Raw genomic sequence first — 25,548 nt, forward strand, 5'->3', positions numbered from 1 at the left:
AGTTAATATTTCTTTTATTAATTTCATTAGCTTACGTAAAATCCACACCGCAATGAAAATATTATTAAAAATCATACGTGTGCGTTGTTCTATGTCCATTTCCGCTTTATGAAACACCGCGTGACGAACGAAGATGGCAGACGTATATTTTATACGCTTTCCTTCTCTGGTTTTTAATTAAAGTTTGTAGGATACTCGAAAGGATAAAAGCTCAGACGTTGATCCTCTTACACATCAGTTGACATCGCACTCGAAAAGACCAAAATACTCTCGTTTATCCCACACGTTAACAGCTTTTTGAACAAGTCTCATTTCTGGAAATTGGGGAAAACGCATTTTCGAATGACGATACCGGACTGTAATTAATCGGAATTGGAATACGTTCATTAAAATATGTTCGACGATACGAGGGACAGATCGGCGATCCAGCCATAATGCTACATCGTTAAAATAATAATTTCCAATTTGCATTTTGTCTTTAATTTTACCGCTTATATCAAGATGTTTAACTATTAAATTTTACATCATACCAAGTATTTTAAATAGTTCGTATTTTATTTGCTTGCTTTTATCTCCCGGAGCCACCGTCTTAAGAGGAATCAATAAAAGCTCTCCACCCGATTATAACGGATAAGTTTTTCTTCGAATTCCTGGGTAACCATTGCAATTATTAAAAATGACATTTTTTGCACCGGTACAAACGACAATTTCTTCAAACATTAGGCAGAATCGCGTTACATCCCTTTGGAGGAATTAATTAAATAAAATTCATTTTGTAGTTATAACTCTTTAATAATATCATTAGCAGATACGATTGTGGCGGATGAGTATCGTTTTCTTAAAATCCCTAAGAATCTACGTGCTTACAAAAGGAAAGCTGAAGGCGTACACGTGACCAACCACCGTGGACCTCACGCATGCTCCGTTTAATACCACAGCTTGAACGGCCTGGTATGCGGGGGGTAGGTAGGTATATTGGCGCCTGCCGTTAAGCTCATGTTGATCCCTTGTACCAAGCTAGAGCCCCTTTAGCCACAGCGATCTGGAACATAGAGAGAGAACCGCCATATTGCTGGCGAATTCTAGTTTCTAAAAAAATTGCTGGATATCTGACAAAATAAATAATGCGCCATCGAACAGTTGTCATTTATGAAAAATTTGCTGTTGCGTGGAAAAAAGTATTAAATCAGTACGATTTTTAGATCCTTTTTTGCTTTTGGTATAGTAGATAATAAAGTTTATCTTGATAGCATAAAAGAAGATACAAAGAGAATGTTTTAATAATTATTCATTGTTTTTATAAAAATGAAAAATATTTACAAATTATTTGATTTGAAAAGTTTTTACTATTTACTCAAGCTTTTTTATAATATTCTTTAATCATTTCTTCTGTTTAAATTATATTAATAAAAAAGGACACGCATGAAATCTGTTTTTCTGTTAATTTGCAAAAGTGTCATTGATTATTTGTTTCATATATTTTTAAAAATATTTTTATATTTATATAAATTTTATATAAATATTTTATATAAATATTTTATATAATTTTATATAATTTTATATAAATATTTTTATATAAATTTTCGTATTACGTTCTTTACTTTTCTTTAGAAGAATTAATCTAAGGCATCTTTTTGTCATCGGTTTGAAGAAAAAGTAATTTTAATTTAAATAAAGATAATTGTCTTAAAGTACATTTATTAGTTTGTGCAAGAAACCCTGACATATGCCAATGTTTGAAAACGATAACGTATAATCGGAAATATTTTTCATCTCCTGAGAATAGAGGGCTGTCCACACATTGTTATCATTTTCAGCGCCTATGAACGTAAGATATGAGAGCGCGACGATGTTAATTAAACCAGGGCGCTCTGATAGCGTGACATGATATAGCTTGTCAATAGAAACTCCGGAGTATCATCATATATTTTCACGTAAAATTACATATAGTGGAGAAACCGGCCAGTTATTTTTCGTACAGCTATCGACCTCGCCAAAATACCCGCATGACTGAATAACGGTGCTACGCATTTATTATGTAACATTAAAAATAACTGTGACAGAAAATATAAAATTTAATTTAACATTTAACGCGAGAAATTAAGCAAAGGATGACATATGGTATAATGATAATAAATCGCTTTTCCCGATGATTTCAGAATATCGTTGCTTTTACAAATTAATTTCATTTTGCGTGACTAAATTGTGAATTTTAAATGATTAAATTAAATAACGTAAATAATTAGATGAATGCCGATTATAAATTAATGATCAAAAAGGCCTGTACGGAATAGTTAATCAGAGTTTGATATATCGATAATAAAGCCATCTACATCCTTCTTGGGCGGGAGTGATAGACGTGAAGGTGACGCCCTAGCGGCTTTGCGTAATGCCAGGAAAAGAACGCTAAAGGCTTCGACACGCGCTCAAGTCATTATACCTCGCCGCACATAAATAATTAATGACTATTTACCGGCGGTTATAAACGGCGGCTTGCACCCTGGTTTAGTGAAAATGACTTTGATACGGTGGGAATATTCACGCGTCGTGAATCTACGTATTCTATTATGGCATGCTGCCATGAATTTTCAATCGCGATTCACACATTGCAATATTCAAGATTAATTTTACAAAAATTTATAAAAATATCTATTAGAGATAAATAAGACGTATTCTTAAAGATTTTTGCACTCTTGAAAAATTATTTATAAATCTTGTTTTATATATGTAACGATATATATGTAATGATGTTTATTATTTTTTCTCGGAAAATATTGATAAGACTCTCGAAAGGTTAATATTGTAATAATTTAATTTTAGAAAGTTATGAGAATTTTGCAAAAATATATATAATAATTGTTTTAAGTTAATTAAAAATTAATTAAAGAAAAAATAAAATTAAATTTATAAAATATTATTTTTTGTAAACGATGACGATTGGTAATAAATGTCGATCCGCAATCGAAGAATTTGTCCAGGGGGGGTGATCTGATATTTATGTGGAATGAATTTCGAGCACATTACGGCAATAAAATTCTCCCACACACCATCGGGATTATGGGCAAAGGCATTTCATGTTCCGCATGAAATAAATATCGAGTTGAATTTGTTACGAAGGCAGCTGGGCGTGTATTGCGGATTGTGTTTATCGAGCCTGTTGATCTGGTTTCGAGGGTATAATCGACACATATAAAGTCAGAAAGAATACTACGTGCTATCCTGACAACTTTTTTTAATCCATCATCCAAATTAATAAAGTGATGAGTCAAATGATTTTTTTAGAAGAGACTATTCACATGATTTGAATTTTTTAAATCCGTATAATCATATCTTTTTTCTTTTGGAATGTATATAAATTTTGCATATTAATTATTGAAACGGAAGCTTTTAATTTTTTATTTTAGTTATATATTGAGTTTGTATAACATTATTTATATAAAAATATCTTTTTTATAATTTGCAACAATTAATCAATTAACTCTCCATAGCTTTAGGATTTATCTGCTTGGTAATATAAAAATAAGGTATGTCACTTAAAATGTTTATTATTGCTAATATTAATAAATATAAGTTTTAAGAAGCTCGTGTTATGGAGCACACACTTTCTTCGTTATAAAAGCTGGAGCATAGTAAATTTAAGAGTGAGACGTCTAGTTAAGATTTACAAAAATCTCACATATATTTAAGTATAATAATTTAAAAATATAGATGAACAAGATGTAACGGAACGCATGAATCAATGAAACTGACATTTATAAAAAAGCTTTTCAGTGCACGTGCAAGAGCGTACATCCCCATAACTGCTTCCCCGCGATCGCTTATATGGGCCCCTTTGGGCCAAGGTGTACGTCGCATGAGCCGCAGTCACGTGGCTGTCACGTGCCAGGGATTACTAATTATGCCCCAAGAACGATCATAATATCCTGAACCCAGTGGGCACACTGCATAGATACAGTTAATATCTGGTACGGCAAACATCGCCACTATTCACAGCTCCCGCGTATGAATAAAGTTTCTTGCCTAAGGCGGAGAGAGAAAGAGAAAGAGAGAGAGAGAGAGAGAGAGAGAGAGAGAGAGAGAGAGAGAGAGAGAGAGAGAGAGAGGAAAGGGAGTGGAATCGAGGATATTTGATTTTCACACGTAAGAAACGAGAATTTATAAAGACCTTAAAGAAATTCTTAAAGAGAATGTCAGAGTAGGATAATAATATTTCGCAATCTATACAGTGACATTTGTAGCTACATTAACGATGTAAATTATTAAGAAAAAGTGATACTTAAGTATTTTTAAGGTTTCCTACCTTAATTTAAGGAGAAAGTATTCAGGATGAAGAATTATTTTTATTTTTATACTTATGTTTTATACGTAATAATATTCAAAAGTTTCTGTAAATAGATTTTTTTTTTAAATAGAACGATATAATCTTCATAATTATATAATAATAAATGTATAAAGATCATTTTTAAAAATTATCTTTAAAAATGTTTTCTACGCAAGAACTGTGATTCGATACATCCGTCGAAGAATCCGTTTCCAAAATATTTTTTTGTCAGATATTGAACGTTCCAGTTGTATTTCGAATAAACTGCCGTTTTACACGTTCACGATCGCACGTGAAATATACAAATGTTTTTCGTCAGCGGCTTTGTTGAAAATGTTTGGCAAACGAAACAGTACATATTTTTTCGCGAAAACAAATTCGCACATCGCAACTCTATATTTTTTTTGTCCACAAATAGGTCGGTCCCAGGAAAAATCACCTATATTCAATCGTAGTTTGCGTAACGCGTATGCAGACCGGATATGAATCGAGAGCGTGGCCTGGTGTGATCTCAGCAAAGAATAATATTTGTATGCTACTTTCCCATATTTGGATGTCGCTTTGAAAACATCAAGGACCGAGTTTCCTATTTATAATTTTTTTTTATTAAACATTTATTCGTATATTGCGTTAGAGAAAGAGAGAGGGAGAGAAGAGAAGAGAAGAGAGAGAGAGAGAGAGAGAGAGAGAGAGAGAGAGAGAGAGAGAGAGAGAGAGATAGAAAGAACTTCCTCGAAAGTAAAAGTTGAAAATAAAGTTTTACAAATTTCATATGAGAGTTTCATTTCTGAAAATTCTCTCTCTCTCTCTCTCTCTCTCTCTCTCTCTCTCTCTCTCTCTCTCTCTCTCTCTCTCTCTCTCTGTGTGTGTGTGTGTGTGTGTGTGTGTGTGTGTGCGTGTGTGTGTGTGTGTGTGTGTGTGTGTGTGTGTGGGGCGCGTGAGCATATATTCTGATATATTATATATACATGTTCTAGAATTCTGCAACCACAAGTTCAAATTCAAATTTAGGTCAGGAATTCGGGGATATTCTATATATATATCGCTGCTAAATGGATCTCGTATTGCACTTAAAACAACAAATAATATTCGCATTTCTCAAATATAAGAACGCAAAATTCTCTTTGACACAAACGAAGAGATGGACATCGCACGAAGTGATTTCGCCGGAATAATCCGTCGATTTCGGCTTTCGATTCGGGTTTCCCATGAACGTCGGCGCCACGTGACTTGTGTCAATAGGACGCACTTGGGAGTACCCGTCGGGAACCCGACTGGCAAACGCTCGCGATGTCTTTCCGGGCTGTAGCCATAGCGTCGCAAACGAGAGACCGAGTATTTGCAAAGTAGCCGAGTTTCCGAAATTGGCGACTACGCGGTCGAGAAAACAAGGGCGGGACGCAAGCCCAAACCTGGGAATATTTTCCCGAGCAAATAAATGCGGCGATCTGCAGATGGGAATTTATTTCCGCAGCGCGGAATATACGAAACGCCTGTGAGATCGACGAAACGATAAATATTTTGCGATCAGACGGAATCCGTTTCGTACGTCAAGTATATAAAATTATAGTGCGAATAGTAAGGACAGTATATTATTGTTTCAGTTAAATATTTAACTCGAAATATTTATTTATAATGTGGGTATTTATTTTTATCAGACTTTTGAAATAGCATTGGATACAATTTATATTATTTTTATACAATGTGTTTTTTAAAAACTCTTTTATCTACGTCTGGGATAAATTTTATCACTTTGTCTTTTCTTTTCTCTGTCTTTCATCTAATTTAAAGAATGATAATTAAATATTCTAATTTTAATCTATTCTAATATTCTATTTCTGATCACGCAATACCTTATGTGACATCTTTTTTTCTTTTTGCGAGGTGATTCGCAGATTCGTGAAAGAGGGAGTTAATCTAGATCCTCCAATTATCTCTCGCAAAACGATCCGCGACGTATCGTATCTTATATCTCACCGTCGACAAGTTATTTCTTCTGTCTCGTCAAATCAGAGGGAAAGAAAGAGAGAGAGAGAGAGAGAGAGAGAGAGAGAGAGAGAGAGGAGGAGGGTAAAAAGAGACAATAGAGAGATCGAACAGGGAGGCGTATGACCGGTAGCGACCGATCGCCGATCGTGTAACGTCACACAGCGCTCTCGCACGTGACAGCACGTGGCACCCACGCGGGGCGCCCCTCGCCGCGATTCACCCCCGTGGTCACGCGCGAGAGCGCGATGCTCAAGCGTGTGGAAAATCGCTCTTTGAAGTCCCGAAATTCGCTGTTAATCGCGATCTAACGCTCACCTTCGTCGCGCCGCGAGGCCGCCCGGCGATATGTTTTTCAACGGAAGTCGAGCGAGGGTGAAATCCCCTCCCCCTGAATCGCGTCCGAATCAAAATCTCTTCACAGAGAGACAGATACGCAAAATGGGGATTGAAGGAGCGCGGGAGACGGAGGAGGAGAAGGAGGAGCGTGACAGGGGTAGGGGCGGGATGGTAGGGGCGGAATGAGGTAATTGTTTGCCAAGCGTCTATATTGCGCGTTCGACTGGTATCGGGGAAATACCGCGCGACGACATTGTAATCGATCACGTCGAATCTCAGATGATTCTTTATTTACGGAGGTTTCGATATAAAAAAGAAATAATCCTTCTGGCTGCTTTTAAAGTTTGTGCGCGCGCGGCATTCCTAATTCTCGCTTATTTTGTATTAAAAGTGAAGAGATATAACGTCAAGAGTCCGTGTAATTTTTTCAAATTGTCAAACCGCAAAAAGAATGGAGTTTTTTTTTTTCAGAAATTTTTTTCCAACTTTAGTTGATTTTTAACTCTCTCGTAAATATTTTTATAAAAGTTCCACTCAATCTTGCAAATACGTTTATAAATTTTATTCTAAATACTGCCACGATATAACACAAATATAACTAGTAGTTTTATTGAAAACTTTTGGGGGAGGGGGGGGGAGGAAATACAACGAAATATCGTTTTGTATATCTGAGCGCAGCACGTAGAACGCAATTTCTATCGTCAGGTGCACCCTTCGTGTCTCGGAATATTTACTTTTCTAGTGATATGAATAGTTATTATGATAAATAGCAATATGCCCGACATTCCGAGGCTTGCGTGTAACTCCTGCCGAGGCAGTATCCATTTTTCAAGGATACCAGCCCGAGAGTCGGGGGTGGTAAAAAAATCCTTTCTCGGCTACGATTTGAATTTATGATGACTGAAGCGCGGTCGAAAAGAAACGGTTTTATTCATATGAATATTCATATTGCTATTACAACAATAGTTTTAATATCCATCGGCAATTATCTTGAGTGCTGATATCACGACAATGATATAAATGTAAAGTGAAACCGAGCGCGGGTGAAAATTATTCCGCTTTAAAATCCGTTGACTTTCACAAGTTTTTGCTGGGAATCCGACACAAATGTAGAAAAATTCGAATTATAACTTTATTACATTTTATAATTTCCGATGTATTAAATCCTCCGACATATAAACCAAATAAATGGGTGATTAAAATGCAGTAATGGTATGCTTTGCATAAAGCTATGTGGGTTACAATTTTCGATAATTATTCAATATGGAATGCGACAGGACAGTTCGGTTTCGTTGAATAATAGACAAGATATATGTTACACTCTTTCGGACTTAATTTTAACAAAAAGAATTTTTTGTTAAAATTCTATTTATCTCACATTATATCTCATATTAATTAAAAAAATCGACTACTTAAATTAAGACAATGAATTGTAGAAAGCGTTTTACCATATATCATTTTTTAACTAGCGTGTCTTTTAATTTCTATAAGAAGATTATCCATTGTCTACGTCAATAGAATATTTATAATAGAAATAAAATTGACAAAATACTAAATCATCTTTACTTTTGCGCAAAAGATTTACGATAACTATTTCTTCCTCCTTTCGTTAAATAAAATCCGATTATGAAACTTCAATTTCTTGAAAAGAGGTTGTTTCCAAGGACAAAGAAAACTATTGTATAATATAAGAAAAATGATTGAAGAAAAGAGGTGACAGCGCTGGCAGCGCTATTTATTTTGATCTTAGCTTTTAGCAAAATTTCAATTGTACTTTTTTTTTGTACAGCTTCATGATTAATGGTGTTGTGTGACCAGTCTATTATTATGACAAATTTATTGCCTCTAACTCGACATGAAACTATATTACAATTTCCAATGACGTATGCAAAACGATACGTTACATTGTTTTACATTATTGTGCAGGTAGAACCTTGGGTACTCGGGGGGGGGGGGGGTAATACGAGTGAATTCAGTTTGAATTCGGGCCGGGGGCGTTCCTTTATTGAACCGTGCGATGCTAAAGCCCGAATGCCAAAGAGTAGCGGGATCGGAAGGAACGTACGAACCCTCCTTGGTCTCTTTCTCTCTCTCTCTCTCTCTCATCCTCCTACCCTCCCGCCCTCCCACCCACCTCTATACTCCTCTCTCTCGTTTTCTGTAGTATCCCGGTGCTGGGTAACAGGGACGCATTCCAGGAAGGCGCGCAGCTGCTTTCAGCTACGCTTCGCGTCCTGAAGCTGCGTTTCAGCCACGTTTTCCCATAACCAGTGGCGGATTATCGCTGAGACACGATTGCCTCCCCGATAGAGTCAAGATAATATTCGACATTTATCTCGACATTTATTTTGAGCATGACAATCATCACTCGAGTTATCGAATTATTAGCTGCGATTTTGCAGCTTGTCTTCTTTGTCTTCTTTAAACACTATTAATTATGTTTTTAAATTTTTATCCACGGATTCTTTCTTTTAATCGCAGCTTTGACTTCAACTCCGCTGCAGACACTCGTAAAATTACTTTAAACTCGTCAAATCAGTATTACTTTCAGTCGGAAATAATATCTGAATATCGTTTTTCTAAATCTATCTCGAGTTTCTGGGGGACTTCAGAAGCTCGGCTTGCGTTTTAACCACTCGGGCGTTCTCCGCCACTGCATATACCGCTCTCGTTTCGCTCTCGTATGAACGCCACGCCGTGCTGCATTCCTAACAAAGTAGTCATCACGCATTCCTGGGACGCAATCGTGAACTTCCACCCTCGTTAGCAAAAGATGGATTCATGCGCGCTAGACTAAAGAGGACACGTTATTAGAATTCATCCCGCGACTGTCATCACGGGACGATGGGGTGGCGTCGAGTTTGGATTCCTCCGAGTCTCGAAAAACGACGGCGACCCTTTCTTTTCTGTCGTTGACTTGACGATTATTATGTATTGCAAATCGTATTCAAATCTTTTGCAAAATCTATGAGAATTGATAAGCTGTAAGACAATTCTCGCTGTAATCGCTAATTGTGAAAGAAGTAATAAAGAATAATAGGAATAACAAAACATAGATTCAATGCTCTGTGAATTAACATATTTATCGATACGTCACCCATGAGCAATATTTATCTTTTCCTTTACATTGCATTACTGATTGACATCATTAATCATAATAATATATGTGAAACATATAATTATTTACATTTATAAAACTAATTTTGTTAAGCAGAAAAATATAATTAGTGCAATAATAAATAAATGAGGATTTTTATATTAGATTTTAATTATATTTATTATATTTTAATTTTATTTTTTATCATTCTTCTTATTACGAAATAATGCGATTGGCAAATAAAGAGCTAAAATATTTGACGGTGAATATATTAAAAACCGGAAATTAAGAGTTGAATAACAACTGACTATCGTTACGTAAAAAGATATCTTAGATATCTTTACAAAAATATTTTTTTTAATATAGATGTGTAATCAAAACCAGATTCTGTAATAATAGTAATAATAATAGTGTTTGTGTTGTATCTTAATATAAATATATGCAATTCCTAGCACTATTCAGTTACTATCTAATATTATCGCAGTTGTAACAATACTGCGTAAAAAATAGACAAAAATTTAAGAAAGTTTTGTTCAATAGTTGTTTAAAAGTTTTCCTATTGAAGATATATACAGTTTGCGTAGAGATTTGCTAAATTATTGTTAGCAAACTCGCTTATTGATCAATTAATGCGAATCTTATTCATTTAGTAACAATACAATATATTTTTAATTGTTATTTTTATAAAAAAAGAATATTTATATATACATATATATATATAACATTTATATATACATATAAATATTATATATATGTATATATATATATATATATATATATATATAATATTGTACATATATTTTTTAAATATTTTTTTATTATTAATACATATCATTATTTATTTAAATATTATAAAATAAAATTAGTTTTTATTTTTAAGTTAATTTAAAGTATAATAAAAGTATAGAGAGAAAAATAAAATAATATATATATATATATATATATATATATATAATATATATAAAATATATATATAAATATATATAATATATATAATATATATAAAAATTTCTATGTTCATATGTTTATATGTTGATTTTATATTTACATCATTGTGTTCATCATTTCTTCATAATATAATATAATAGTACAACATATATAATAAAGTTAATAAAAGTTTTTTATTTATTGCTAAATGTAAAATATCGTTTTTGAATAATAACTCAATTATTCAAATATTGAATGGTGAAACTGTGGTGAAAACTTTAGAAATCGTGCTGTCCTTGTTCCGTTAAAGGAATTCCGATGTCAATACAGCATTTTCACAACATATGTAAAATAAAACGTCAAGGCCTTGGCAAAGCATACTACCGTTGCGTGAATATCCTTTCCCTGTATTTTCCTGTATGATCAAAGGGAAATTGGTCTGTGCTCCGACAGAGATTTTCTCCACGGGATATAATACTCGAATCGTATCGACATAATTACACGGCTGGCGTTAGTGTCACATCCTAAACAATATGCCTGAGGAAGGGTAGCTCCGATCGCATACACCTGCAAAAGACCCCATATTTCATCCGATGCTGCGACGACTTTTGTGCTTTCATGTGCCGTGAAATGGTAAGGGTCATTGAGCATCCCTAATTTTCATTGTCCCAAAATAAAATCGGAATCGATAACTGGATACCTCGATCAAGATTCGGATCGCATCTGGAATAGTGCGGCTTTAACTCTTAACGCCCAAAGTGTTGGTGCTGATTATTGACAAAAGCTATAGTTTAATTAGTGGAATCTCGCAGAATCTATTGTAAAGATTAAATTACACAGATTTTATACACACACACACACACACACACACACACACACACACACACACACACACACACACACACACACACACACACTTTTATATATATATATATAAATTACACAGATTTTCTCTCTCTCTCTCTCTCTCTCTCTCTCTCTCTCTCTCTCTCTCTCTCTCTCTAGCATAAAAAAAAATCTGTGCAATTTAATCTTATATAAAAAATGTATATAATTAACACCAATTAATAATCTAATTATATAGATACGATTCGAACATTACAAGAGAAAATTTTTTTCTTTGTGAAGAAAGTCTTTGTCGGCACAGGTCAACTTTCCTTTAGTCATGCAGAAAAAAGATATCTATGCAATACAATAGTACGCTTTATCAAGGCTTTGACGCTTTATTTCGCACATATGCGAAAACGCAGAGTGTATTGACATGGGAATTCTTTTTATATAGATATGCCAAATATTTTATAAATTGCTCTTTCTGGAAATCAGAGATTTACAAGTTAAATCAAGAAGAAGATGACAATTGCCACATTTAAAAAATTTTTATAAGATAAAAATTTTTCCATTTTAAAAATTATTTTAATGTAATTTTATAACATATAAATTTTATTTAGTGATAAATATATATATATATATATATATATATATATATATAAAATAAAAAAATGACCGAAAGTTATTAATTATTTGTATGAACAATTAAAAAAAAATTACCAGAAATTATATATACGAATATATTTGAATGATATAATAGAGTAATATGTAAAAAGTCTCCCTTCCAATTTCCACACGATTAATAAAAGTTCATATTTAATCAAATTTTTCAAACTAAAAAAACAAATGAGATTTCTCAATTCTTTATTTCTTTTCGTTTACAAAAGTTTCTTCTTCATTCTTCAATAAACAAAATGCAAGGTCTTAATTTGTGGCATAACATTCTACTCTTCTATTCGGCTCTACGAGATCTAAGGCTAGAGGATCCATCGATCCTACGCGACGTATGGTGACTGTCGCGTACGATTAAGCGAGACTGAATGCTAACTGGGCATCTCGGGCGAAGGGGGAGAGCCCCTTCGACCTGCACGTGTTTCCCTCGAATACTTTGCATCACTATTACCGCCAACTTGATGCCCCTTTGTATCGCGCATCGGAGGGGCATGCCATAGTTTCGTTCCCAACTAGGCGTATCATTGGGGGATTCGTACCGCGCGCGGAACAGAGACAAAGAGATCTATATAGGCTTTTATTTGGCAAACATCGCCGATAGACGGCACGTACAAAGGACGGCATTGTCGCATATTTACGCGGACTGACAAACGGCCAAATACTCAGCGTGCTGCACCGACTTTCCGGCGAAAAAATATGTCCGCAGGCAGTCCCGTTCGAAAATGGCATCGGTTATTAGCCGAATCCGCGGGGGTAAGAGCAATACACGTCGAAAAAAGAGTGGATTGAAGCACGCGATGAGCGCTGCTCAAGTCTACAAATAGCTTCATGTCGATACAAAGTGTCTCGATACCTTCTCGTTTCATAAAACATTTCATTCCGTATCGTAGCTCTCGATAACCTTTTTATTTTATGTTAAATTGCATAATCATAATCATAATTATTATGAGGTTACAAAGATTTAAAATGATACGTATATTTATTTAAAATATATTATTTAATGTATTAAATATTATATAAATATTATATTATTTAAAGAAGATGGTTAATTATCTTTATCACTTAAAAGTTGCACCGTTTAAATTGTCTAAAAGTTGAGTTATAATCAAGATCATCTCACTTATAATTGCTTATGCATTTTTATTTCTCCTAAAATAATAAGTAATTATGTAAGATACGCTTTGAGTTTTATTAATTATTCTAAAATTAAACGTAAATTATTATTATTTAATTAAAAATATCATTTTAAAATGGAAAATTATTATATCGTGTATTAAAAAAAGTACCATGTTCTTCGCAGATGATGTAATTGTTTCTAATTATTTAAAAAATCAGCAACATATAATTGATAATATATACCATTGATTCGAGTCTTTATTTAAATCATGCATGTCTTTTCCGCGACAGATGAAACCCATTCTCTTTATTTTTATATTGATATCTCGTCTATTTCCAACGAGATGAAAACGAGACATATGTATGTAGAGGGGGATGAAGAAAATCGTCACGTTTTATAAACTCACCTTCAAATTGAATTTTTGTTTTACATGATTGCTTATAAAAAAGAAGATTTCGGTGGCGCCCAAGATCAATGTGACTGACGAGTCAGTCGAGATACGTTACTGAATCCGGCAATGGTCGGCCGGATATTGATCCCTGCTGGAACGTCGCCGCGGGTTGAGCATCTCTGGTGCCGTTTTACCCCACCGGCTCGTTCTGGCAAGGGCGGTTCCCAACGACACCAATCGCGCTTTCACCGTCGGGTCTCCGCTGGGGATGAACCCGCCCTCTTCACTCTCGCGTCGATGCCTCGTCTATCTCCAATGACGAAGACGAGACACACACCCACGCACGTACACACATGAGAGAGAGTACAGAAACCTGCGTTGTGTCGGGGGTGATGGGGGTACGGCATTGGAGGGAGGAAAGGGAAGGATGGGGATGATTTTCGCTGTCGGCGAAGTCGGTGAATCTCGTCAAAAAAGCGGCGGACCTCACGCTGATGACATGTACGAAACGTCACGTACGGGGTGCGTTCGGTGCGAATAACAAACGAGTGGATGACGAAGTGAACGGAGAACGAGCACGGAAACATCGGGAGCAGAATCATCGTATCCATGTCCAGAATGCTGTGCAGTCGTGACATTTCGCACTCTGAAACAGTCCGGGAAGAACGTCGCGTTAAACTTACAAGTCGCAGTCCCAGCAGTTCGTCATGAGACTTGGATGACAAACGGCATTGTCCGTATCGAAGAACCGGGGAGGGCTAAACGAAGATCATCGGTGAGATTTCTGCCATCGTTTCTGCCGTTCGCTGGCTCGATGGACAAATGATTAGGATCCGATTAAAGCAAAATAGACTGGGTATCAGGATGTAAGTGATGTGGACTAATTTAGCTTGAACCTGAACTAATTCATTGAAGTGTTGGTTTGAAAAGTTACATTTAGCGTAACATAATATCGTACGATTAGGATTATTGATTTCGAAGATAAGTTTAAAGAGATTGGTTTCGAAGATAAAAGAAATTAAATGATTGATGATCAGCGAGACGAAAAGGAAGTGTAAAGTGTGATTTATCGTCGATCTGTGGTTAACAGACTTGACTTCAAAAGACGTTTCACGAAACTTAAGAAACTCGATTAAAGGTATTCAGAATAACCAGGTACTAAGAATAGAAGTAGGTAAAAGAAGAAAAAAATGACCTGAGAAAAAAACTTTTCTTTTGGTTTCTTTTAGAGAATTAATCTATTTCTTTGGTTAGGTAAAAACTTTTATTTGAATATCGGTGTTGGCCTTCAAGTTTAGGATTCCAGCGAAAGCTTACAACACAACTTTAAAATTCTTTGCAGTTTGAAAACTTTCAATCTTCAAGGTTTAGCAAGGTTTAGCAAGAAGACACCATGTTGGAATTTTATCCTCCAGCGCCTGGTTCTTTTAATCGTCAAAGCGAACCGGGCCAATCCTTGCCGACGGTTCCACCTATTCCTTTTCGGCCCACAACTGATAATAATAATGCAGGTGAGAATAAATGAGAAATTAATCCAAATTTTATAGAAACGTATAAAGAAGTTTATATTTTCATTTGATGTATATATATATATTTTGTCTGAGAAGATATTTTAAAAACTGTTTAAAAATCTTTGGATTAATGTATATACAGAAATTAATAGGGATAATAATTATTACTTTTAGAAAATTTATAGCAAAGATATAAATATCTATATATGATTGTTTAACTTAAAAAAGTATATGTGAAAGAATTAAAATTGAAATTGTTGTAAACAGTGTCGCGGTTGTTATACGAAATAATTGTTAAAAATTTCACAAACATATTATTTACATCATTAACATCATTTCTTATTAATGTTTACGATATTGATGAGAAAATTATATTGTCAGAAGTAAAAATTAATAGTATTTTTCAGAAAGTACGATATAAGTATTTTATGCAGTGAAAAATTATAAAATGTAAATGTTAATTTAAAATGATAAAATGATTAAAATAATACTGTAACGTTAAGAATTATTAAATATATATCTTGAAATACTACAATGTTATTTTGATTTGAAAAAAAATAGAGAGACAGATATTTCAAACATAAAATACGACATTATTAATTCATTTATACTTTCAAAAGTATCTTTTTTTCAAAAGATTACCAATGCAGAAATTTATCTTTTAGAAATAAAATCCTTCTAAATTATATAATATATACAAATATTTTTACGTATTGAATAAGTAAAAAATTATCGAATCTATTGAGAAACACACACACACACACACACACACTCCTCCGGCAATCGCGCCCGTCATCAAGTCTCACGCTGCGCGCAGTTGGCACAGTCGGACCATATGTTTATCCGCACTACTGCGAATACTACTTTCCTTCTCTTTACTTTCACCTGCTAAAACAATATTTCGCCTTCACTTCGAAGTGATATCGATGCGATCGTGAACCGCGAGCGCCGTAATAACGCGTCGGCCGTCGTTTCTTCCCGCAGAGCCGTCCGTTTCCGTGAAGACGGAGTCTGGCCTCCTCGAGTCGATCTGTGCCGGCTGCGGCCGCACCATCGCCGACAAATACGTGATGAGAGTCGCCGAGAGGAATTACCACGAGGAGTGCCTCTCGTGCACGGCATGCGGCGCGATGCTGTCGCAGTCATGCTTCATACGCGACCTCAAGCTTTACTGTCGCACCGACTACGAAAGGATCTTCGGGGCAAAGTGCGCGCGGTGCATGGAGAAGATCAGCTGCTCGGATTATGTGATGCGGCCGGTGTCCGGCCTGATTTTCCACGTGGAGTGCTTCGCGTGTTGTATGTGCGGTCAGCCGTTACCACGGGGCGCCCACTACATCCTCAGACAGGGCCAGCCGATCTGCAGACGAGACTTCGAGCACGAGCTGTTTCTAAATAGTCCGCAAGGTGAGTGTCGTCTGTGGTGTGCTTTATGGATGTACGCGTATGTCGTAAATTCCAAGGTGAATTTTATAGGGATTACGGTACTATGGAATTATTCGGAATGGATTCCGATTGGAATTATTCCGTTTTTTACTAGAAAAGACAATAAAAATCTAGGAAACTAATTGAACAATTTTTTTATTCGAAATCCGAAATTGCGAATATTCCAAATTGAGTTGTCATTTGATCTGAAAACCACGAATATCGTCATCGTAAGCGCAAATATCCCGGCTTTCTTTGACGTACATAAAAACTGAATGATTATACATGAATGAAATACATGACTGATTTAAAGTACGATAAAATACGATTTAAAATTAATATTATTTTAACAGCAGTAAAAAAATATTTAAACTGACTTCTTTATTATTAAAAAGATAGAATAAATTGTAATAATTTTTCTTACTTAAACATGATTTGATATTACATAAACAGTAGATGTAAACAAAAGAATATTCGATGTTACAGATTGCTAGAAAATTTATTTTAAAGAGCTTAATATACATATATATATGTCTAATGAAATTTTTATACATTTTAGCAAAAATCATTTCTTCTTATCCTTTTGTCAAGATAAGGAAGTCATTGTGAGTTTTTAAACAAAACATAATTCAGGGTGGTTAAGTTAAATGTGTGGTCAAGTGTACACACACACACACACACACACACACACACACACACACACACACACACACACACAGAGGGTGTCACTTAACTTGACCATATATATATATATATATATATATATATATATATATATATATATGACAAAAAGACAAGAAGAAATAATTTTGCTAATGTATAAAAATTTCATTAGATCTGAAAATAATTTTGTTGAAATAAATATATATAAAAAAATAAATATATAGAACATTAAATTAGTTGTTAAATATCAAGAGTTGTTATAGTATTATCATCATATTTAAGCGCCCCACGTAATTATTTTGCTGATTCAACAAGATTCTTTTCAGAGCTATATCAAATTTTTTTAAACACTTTAACAAAACTTAACAAATTATTTTTCGTCGCGTAATAAATAGAAAATAAAACTAGATTACTGTATTTTTTGAATTCCCTTTGAGAGCATGCAAATTTTTTTTTAAATCATTTTTTTATGAAACACATAGTTTACGCATTATTTAAAATGATCAAGATGACTTTGTATGCGTGGAAAGAACAGTTTTGTTAAAATATTTAAAAATTTGATGAGATACTGATTTGAAAATTTTGTTGAGCCATCAAAATAATTATGTAGGAAATGTATAATTCAAATTGATAATTATTTAAAGATAAACAACTTTTGCAACAAGTATTTTTATCAGGTTTAAGCTATATAATAATTGTGATAGTTCAAAAAACTTATTTTCAGATCTATAGCTTGTTAAACTTTTAGATATTTTGGCACAACCGTTCTTTCTATGTATGCACGAATGTAATAATTGCATTTGTCATGTAAAAAAGATGCCATTCTTACATAAAATATGTAAATGAGTCCTGGCATGAATGAAAATGTATGCTGCGATATTATGTTGCATGAGATGATCTTTTACAATATATCCAACTCTATGTGAACTACGAAGCTCTGTTTTCATTACTTCGCTAATAGAAGCATTATTCTAATAATGACGGCAATTGGGCGACTCTGGCAAAAAGCTTAGTTAAATGAATATCTCGGTATAATTTATTCGTGCAAAATGAAAGCCAAATGGAGATGTAATGTTTCTTCTACAATTTTCTTTGATGAAACAAACTGCTCGATTATCTTTCCATATCGTCTTACATATTAAACAAATATCGATTAGCGAATTGTTTTCACGGTCGAATTATAATAATTTGGGAATTGAGATTGGCGAGCTTTTGGAGAAAATTTCCGCGAGATAATTTTAACAAAGCTCCCCCCCCCCCGTCTGGTTCATTATCGCGGAATGCTTGAAAATACGCCGAAAATAACAATAAAATGCAAAACCGTTGAGAAACGCATTGTACATACCTTGTTGCATTGTTCGCAGGTTGTACTACAATCTAAAGACATCCAAAGTAAAAATCTACAGGAATTTCGAAACAGGGCTGTTCCTTTTCAAGGTAATTACATTTAAATCAAGTGTAAATAATCGAAAGCGAGTGACGTTCGCGGCACTTCCCGAGGTAGATATCGTTGAATTCGCCAATCCTTTCTCGCATAATTCGCAAAATACCGTGAAAATATTTTAGCACCAAAAAAAGAATGGAATTTATTTCATGGCGTTTATCCGACCGATATCTCGACATAAATTTATGACACGCATTTCGAAACATTTCATGTGTTATCAGTGACGATAGAAAATGATAAAAGAGCAGTTTGTGAATCATCTATTTCTACATACATTCCTCTCTTTCTCTCTCTCTCTCTCTCTCTCTCTCTCTCTCTCTCATATAATGATTTCCGATTTCAAATATAGCCTTCTCTATATATTATCTATACATTACGCGTATAAAATATGAATACAAGAAATCGCAGAGATAGCAATGCGCATTCAAACGGTAAAACACCGAAAGGAAAATAAAACATAATAAAACATTTTTTAAATAAATGTAAAAATTTTTACGAGGCAATGAGCCACTGAAAATTATATTTTTTTTACATTATTTCGGTATCGCGCAAATATTTCAGCCGCGTATCAGTTTTAATTGCTCATCGCACTTTTATTAACCATGAATGATCGGCGATTTAACGGCGATCCCGCTTATTGATTTGATCGACAACTCCGCCGTTCCGTGTTCCCACGGAGCGAAACAATTTTTTAACAATGGAATTCTCGGAGTTCTTGAAATATCCCGTGTGGAAAATGGAATCCACGCGGATATGGCCGGTACGTTTGTTCGCGGCCGACATGTTGCCGCGTCGCGGTACATATGTTGCACGGTAGGCGTGGCCTGTGCTTTGTCGGATCACTGTCTGATCGAAACTACCCCGTATCTACTGCTCGACTTCGACCACTGGCCTCTTGCGTCTGACGATCAATCCGCCGGACAAACCTTCAAATTTCAAACTGTTTACGCAATAATTACTCATTATTTTTATTGTTCCCTATTTATTTTGTACAGTCAAGTATTTCACACGGAATAATTTTAAAAATTAACCCCTTCCTCAAATTTTTCTAAAATTACTTTAAATCTGCGTTTTACAAACGTAGATTTAAAATAGATTAATATATAATAAAATAAAAGAATGTGTGTGTGTGTGTGTGTGCGTGCGCGCGCGCGCGCGCGCACTAGATGTAATACGCGATTAAATATAAAACATTTAAGTCTTTATATTACAGTCTTTATATTTTTGTATTATTTATTTATTTACTTATTTATTGGGATATTAAAAAATAGAAACTTGACACAAATAAGAGACTAATACGGGTTATTAAAATTTACAAAATCGTATTGTTAGATGATGACTTATTGGACGAGAATCGACCACGGGACGGCCGTCGGGGTCCAAAACGGCCGCGGACGATTCTTACGTCGGCACAGCGACGTCAATTTAAGGCATCCTTCGAAGTGTCTCCGAAGCCTTGTAGGAAAGTGCGCGAAGCACTCGCCAAAGATACTGGCCTCAGCGTACGCGTGGTCCAAGTGTGGTTTCAGAATCAGCGCGCGAAGATGAAGAAGCTTCAGAGGAAAGCCAAGACGGAACCTGGATCCGATAAAGAGCCGAAGGAGGAACGAAGGACAGAAAGCCCGCACAGTGATCACAGTGAGTAACCCTTTTCACTCTATCAGTATAGAATTCTGTCGAGGATTCAACCGTTTTTTTTTTTTTTTTTTTTTAAAGATGCACACAACTAGATTCCCGATCCTCAAATTCCTTTTGGATTTTGAATGCGACATTTCAAAGATATTGTTAGTTTTACATTGGTTATATTGGCTTTATTGCTGGTTCATTATTTTCTCAAGCATCAGTTATTTATCAAGTAATATATTATTTTCGAAAGATCGTAAAACTACTGTAATGCAATATTGCGAGAGAATTAAGAAATACGCGCGCGAATCGCGAAACTTGGCGAATTTGCGAAGACTGGTTAATGGGGCTTTGATAAACGAGTGAGTTCAATGTCAATTGTCTAATCTCGTTCGCAGGTCATTATTTGAACGCCCTGAACATGCGCGATGGGGAATCTTCTAGCTTCCCCTCAGCCACCCAACCGCTCAACCCCAATAACCCGTACTCGCCCGACGGTAAGTCTTTACTCACCGTAGAAACTCATTTGCGCACCGACATCACAGACATACGGTACATACGTAACGCATTTTTGCCCTGACGGTTGTTTAGAAAGTGTCCCAGAATACGCGGATGATACTTTAGAATTCAGTGTTCCAACTAATTTGTAATTAATTTTTTCATAAAAAAATCGGGTATTTTAATATTAATAGATTTCTTAGATTTATCAATAATATGAAAACTAATATAATAGGACAATATTTGAAAAATAGAATTGCTTAACTCGTTACCAAAAACATTAAATGTAACAGAGAAAATGCACATTAATCTATATCTAATTTTTTTTTTTTTAATAAAAATGTAATCGATTGTTCTATTTTCCTTAGTTTACTTTTATGTTAATTATTGAAGAATTTAGGGATTTAAATAGAATTTTTAATATTAAAATGTTGTATAACAATTGCAACTCACACATACACATTTCAAGAATTTCCATAAAAAGTCTTTGATAGGCAAAATCTGTTTACTTTAACCACTTTTTTTAGATCAAAGATAAAAGCTCCGATATATACACCCTTTTTTTAAAAACATCCTGTATACGCCACGCAGGTTCGAATCAAATATTTTTTTAGCTTCTATAGGATACAGAGCGACAATTTCTTTTTCAATATCTCCGGCCTGGATTTTTTAACGATTTTTTTCAAGTACAATTAAATCTGTTATTTAATACCCAGTCGTTGGACATAAAAGAGCATGTCCTGTTTTTTTTTCTTTCATAGCAAAAGGTACAACTAAAATAGTATTTCTCTATTTAATATGTTTCAAAATATGTATATAAATGTTTAAAAAATTTTGTCTTGCTTATATGTATAAATTTTTATTCTTAAAAACAAATGTAAAAAATCATCGATACATCCCTTCAAATTTAATACTAAAGTAGATATATTTGAACAAAAATTGCCTTTGTTAATTATTACAATATATTACCCGAGCAATATATATATATATATATATATATATATGTGTATATATACACCCGAGTTTTATCAACAAATATACGGCACTTTCGTCAAAATGTAACGATATTTAGGTTGCTAAAAGATATGCACAATGGAAAAGATCCGAGTTTTATCAACAAATGTATGATGTAATTAGACATATTTAATTAGACAAAATTAGATAAAATAAAATGTATATATATATATATATATATGGTGTGTGTGTGTGTGTGTGTGTATGTGTGTGTGTGTGTGTGTGTGTGTGTGTGTGTGTGTGTGTGTGTGTGTGTGTAAATATATATATATATATACATATATAAATGTATATATACATATATATATATATATATATATACATTTTATTTTGTCTAATTTTATCTAATTAAATATGTCTAATTACATCATACATTTGTTGATAAAACTCAGATCTTTTCCATTGTGCATATCTTTTAGCAACCTAAATATCGTTACATTTTGACGAAAGTGCCGTAATATTTGGCGAGAAATACAACAAAATCTTGTTTCTTCCAGACGCGTATCCAGGACACTCGGGGGAGAGTTTCTGCAGCAGCGACTTGTCCCTGGATGGGACAGACGGCGGCTTCGACATCGGCGAGAATGACGGCGGCGGTGCGGACGGCAGTCATCAGGGTGCCTCGCATTCTCACCACGGTTCATCATCGCATGACACCCCATCGCTATCGCAGAGCCTGCATGCAGCCATCAACAACCCCATTGACAAACTGTTCATGATGCAAAGTAGTTATTTCAGCGGCGATCATGCGTAATCCAAGTTTCCCCTTTTCCTTCTCTTCTTCCCTCTCTCTACCTCTATCTTCCTAGCGGTCGTCGCTTATTTCACCTTTCTTGTTACCTCCTTTTTTTCCTTTACTTTTATTTATATGACATATAAAATCATTTGCTTTGTCAATGAAAAAGTGCATTTTATTTATTTTTCTCGTGTCGTGGTATGATCACAGCCAGTATGTTGAGTTCATATTTTAATTCTTCGTTTTATACTGGTTGTTGCTAATTCATTCCCGACTGACATTGCAAAAATTTATATTATTATTATTATTATTATTATTATTATTATTATTATTATTTTTATAATTCTTTTTTAGATGACTCGATGTAATTCTTAAGTCTTTGTGATGTCGACGCGACGACAAAATAAAAATTCTTCCGAGTATTTGTTTTTCTCTCTGTTACAGATATAAAATTTGTATTTATCCTCTGTGTGTAATAAATAAATATTCATAAAATCGAAGAATATTATTGCGAAACTTCTTCCTCATCTTATTTCTTATTCTATGGCAAGGGACGATGGATTAATACAATGTTAAAGTCAACATTATGTTAATACATAATGTAGAAGAAGAAATAATTGCTTCTTTTAGCATAAAGAATTACTACATTATGCATTTAGTGTGCACGAATTTTGATACATCCTGTACATTTATTGTATTTATATCGTAACTTTAACATTTTTGTTTAACAAACTGAATAGGTAAAAATTGTTATTAACAGTAACAAGATTAATAATAAATATGCCAGTAAAAACACTTTGTTAATAAAAAATATTTATCATCAATTTTAAAAAATTTTTGTTATTATAACTTTATTAATTTGATTTAGTTATAATGTATTAATTTTTGATAATTTTTTGTTTTAATTAATTTATTTATTTAGGTTTTTGAATTTATATTATATATATAAATATATGAAAGAGATATGAGTAATGAAAGATAACTATACATGCAAATATATCTTAAAAATTATATGCAAGAAAAAATGTATTTATTTATTATATTTTTACCTTTTTTTATTTACCAATCTATAATAAAGTTATATATTAATATTTATTTTTAATAACAAAATTTCATATGTTCCTCTGGTTTAATACTAAGATCTGCTAAGACAAGAATAATTAGACACTATTCAAAAAAATTAGAAATTAAAACTTAAATATATGCAATAATATATAGTAATAGTAAAGTGAAGGAACATAATTCATAAAAAATATTGGATTTGGAAATTTGGATTACGTCAGCAAATTTTCAAAACTTTAACTACATGAAATGTAATAATATTGTGATAATAAATAATATGATAATGAAATAATTATAGAATATTAATTATTCAGGGGGGGTGTAAAAAATATTTTTTGTTTTGTTTCACGTATAAAACGGTATATTTGGATGTTCAATATACGTTACATTTGTTCCACTTCCGTGAGATCGTTACTAATCTACAGTTTGCATCGCAACTATTAGCGCAATAGTCGTTATTGCTTCTATTATTTGATTGACATTTTAAATGGTATATTTTACTACTGGTGACAGGTTTTCTCTCTTGTGCTTTCGCTGATTTCAAATTTTTCTATTTCGTGTTACGCTGCTAATATGATAATATGATATCGGAACGAGGCAACGTGTTTTTATCGCTAATAATGTAACATTTGCGACGTGCATGAGAGTTAACAATCAATTGTTTTGTAACATACTTTCATTAAAAATATTAATATATTTGATCTTAATAACAAGGTTTCATATTTTTCTCTGGCTTAATACTAATTTAAGATCTGCTTAGACAAGAATAATTAGACACTTTCAACAATATAATATATTAGTAGTCATTAACAGTTAACAATAAGCCTTGTGATTTTTGGAGAATACTTTCAGATTACAATAATACTTTCTCAGCCTAAGAATTAGATTTGCAGTTACAATATAGAATGATATTCTTTCTCAGTCTAATATTACGTTGATTGACATTTCAAATGGTACTTTCTATTTTATTAAAGAATTTGCACTTTTCTAAAAACGTGAGCAAAAATATAATATGTGCAAATGAGAATATCTCTATTAGATACAATATATTTCTTAAGTATTTATCCAATGTTTTTGAAATTGATTATTAATTTTACAAAGACAAATTCACATAAATATATGTCTTAAAAATATAATTTTAGATAATAAAAAAAAACCATGAAATTGTTGTTTTTTTAAATAGCTTCTAAACTAATTGCTTTTTTTAAGATATTTTATTTTTTATTTAATTAATAAAATAATGTAATATATGATCAATAAACTAACAATGTAATAATAATTTTAAATATTGCTTCTGCTTATTGGAGTTTAATAAATATAAATAAAAAAAAGTATGTGATAACTTTTTTATTGACTCCAGTATTTGAAAAAGAAGCTTCTTTTCATTTAGAATCTTATAAAGAAAAAGAATAATTTTATAGAACTTTTCGTATCTTTGAAACAAGGCCTTCAAAACTATATATATATTTTATATAATAAATAATAATAATATATATATTTTTTTATAATAAAATGATATTAAAGTCAATTTGTAAAATATTAAACATACTTAAGAAACATCTTGTATATGAGTATTATGTCAAAAAAATAAATGAATCCAAAATGTTTGTTCGATATTTGTGAAAAAAAAATATTCAATTTTGTATAAAACAACAATATGATCACAAGATTATTTATCGAACATAATCGAGATAAGGCGAAAGATTAAGCGGATCACCTTCGTAACGGAATACTTGTCGAATCATATAAAAAAAAATGATTTTTAATTATTCCATATTTCTAATTATGTTATCTTGACATAAATTGCTTATCTTTCATGTATTCATCATATATTCATAAAAATTTGTAAATTTATAAAACATTTGTATAAATAGTAGTTCAAGATGACTTCGAT

At 33.2% G+C, this 25,548-nt stretch overlaps 1 protein-coding gene across 5 annotated transcripts; it reads left to right on the forward strand.

Moving 5' to 3' along the window:
• The first annotated feature begins 13,770 nt into the window (after nucleotides 1-13,770).
• Nucleotides 13,771-23,095, forward strand: Lmx1a (LIM homeobox transcription factor 1 alpha). Of its 5 annotated transcripts, none has more exons than XM_089077930.1 (6): nucleotides 13,778-14,848; nucleotides 15,021-15,189; nucleotides 16,174-16,596; nucleotides 20,054-20,359; nucleotides 20,743-20,841; nucleotides 22,354-23,095. In XM_089077930.1, the coding sequence occupies exons 2-6, from the start codon at nucleotides 15,072-15,074 to the stop codon at nucleotides 22,608-22,610; spliced, it is 1,203 nt and encodes a 400-aa protein (XP_088934056.1). In that variant the 5' UTR covers nucleotides 13,778-14,848; nucleotides 15,021-15,071; the 3' UTR covers nucleotides 22,611-23,095. The 5 variants fall into 5 exon arrangements, with proteins under 5 accessions (XP_088934057.1, XP_088934056.1, XP_088934055.1 ...); XM_089077929.1 differs by having other exon boundaries at nucleotides 13,778-14,833; XM_089077928.1 differs by having other exon boundaries at nucleotides 13,779-14,816.
• Nucleotides 23,096-25,548: the final 2,453 nt, after the last annotated feature.

Source organism: Pogonomyrmex barbatus, unplaced genomic scaffold (assembly GCF_055798465.1).
Source record: "Pogonomyrmex barbatus isolate J1 unplaced genomic scaffold, ASM5579846v1 scaffold20, whole genome shotgun sequence".
NCBI classification, from domain to species: Eukaryota; Metazoa; Arthropoda; class Insecta; order Hymenoptera; family Formicidae; genus Pogonomyrmex; species Pogonomyrmex barbatus.

Coding starts and splice junctions, on each gene's coding strand:
- Lmx1a (XM_089077930.1), top strand. CDS start 15,072: ATGTTGGAATTTTATCCTCCAGCGCCTGGTTCTTTTAATCGTCAAAGC. Junction 15,190..16,173: donor AACTGATAATAATAATGCAG/GTGAGAATAAAT, acceptor TTCTTCCCGCAG/AGCCGTCCGTTTCCGTGAAG. Junction 16,597..20,053: donor GTTTCTAAATAGTCCGCAAG/GTGAGTGTCGTC, acceptor TCGTATTGTTAG/ATGATGACTTATTGGACGAG.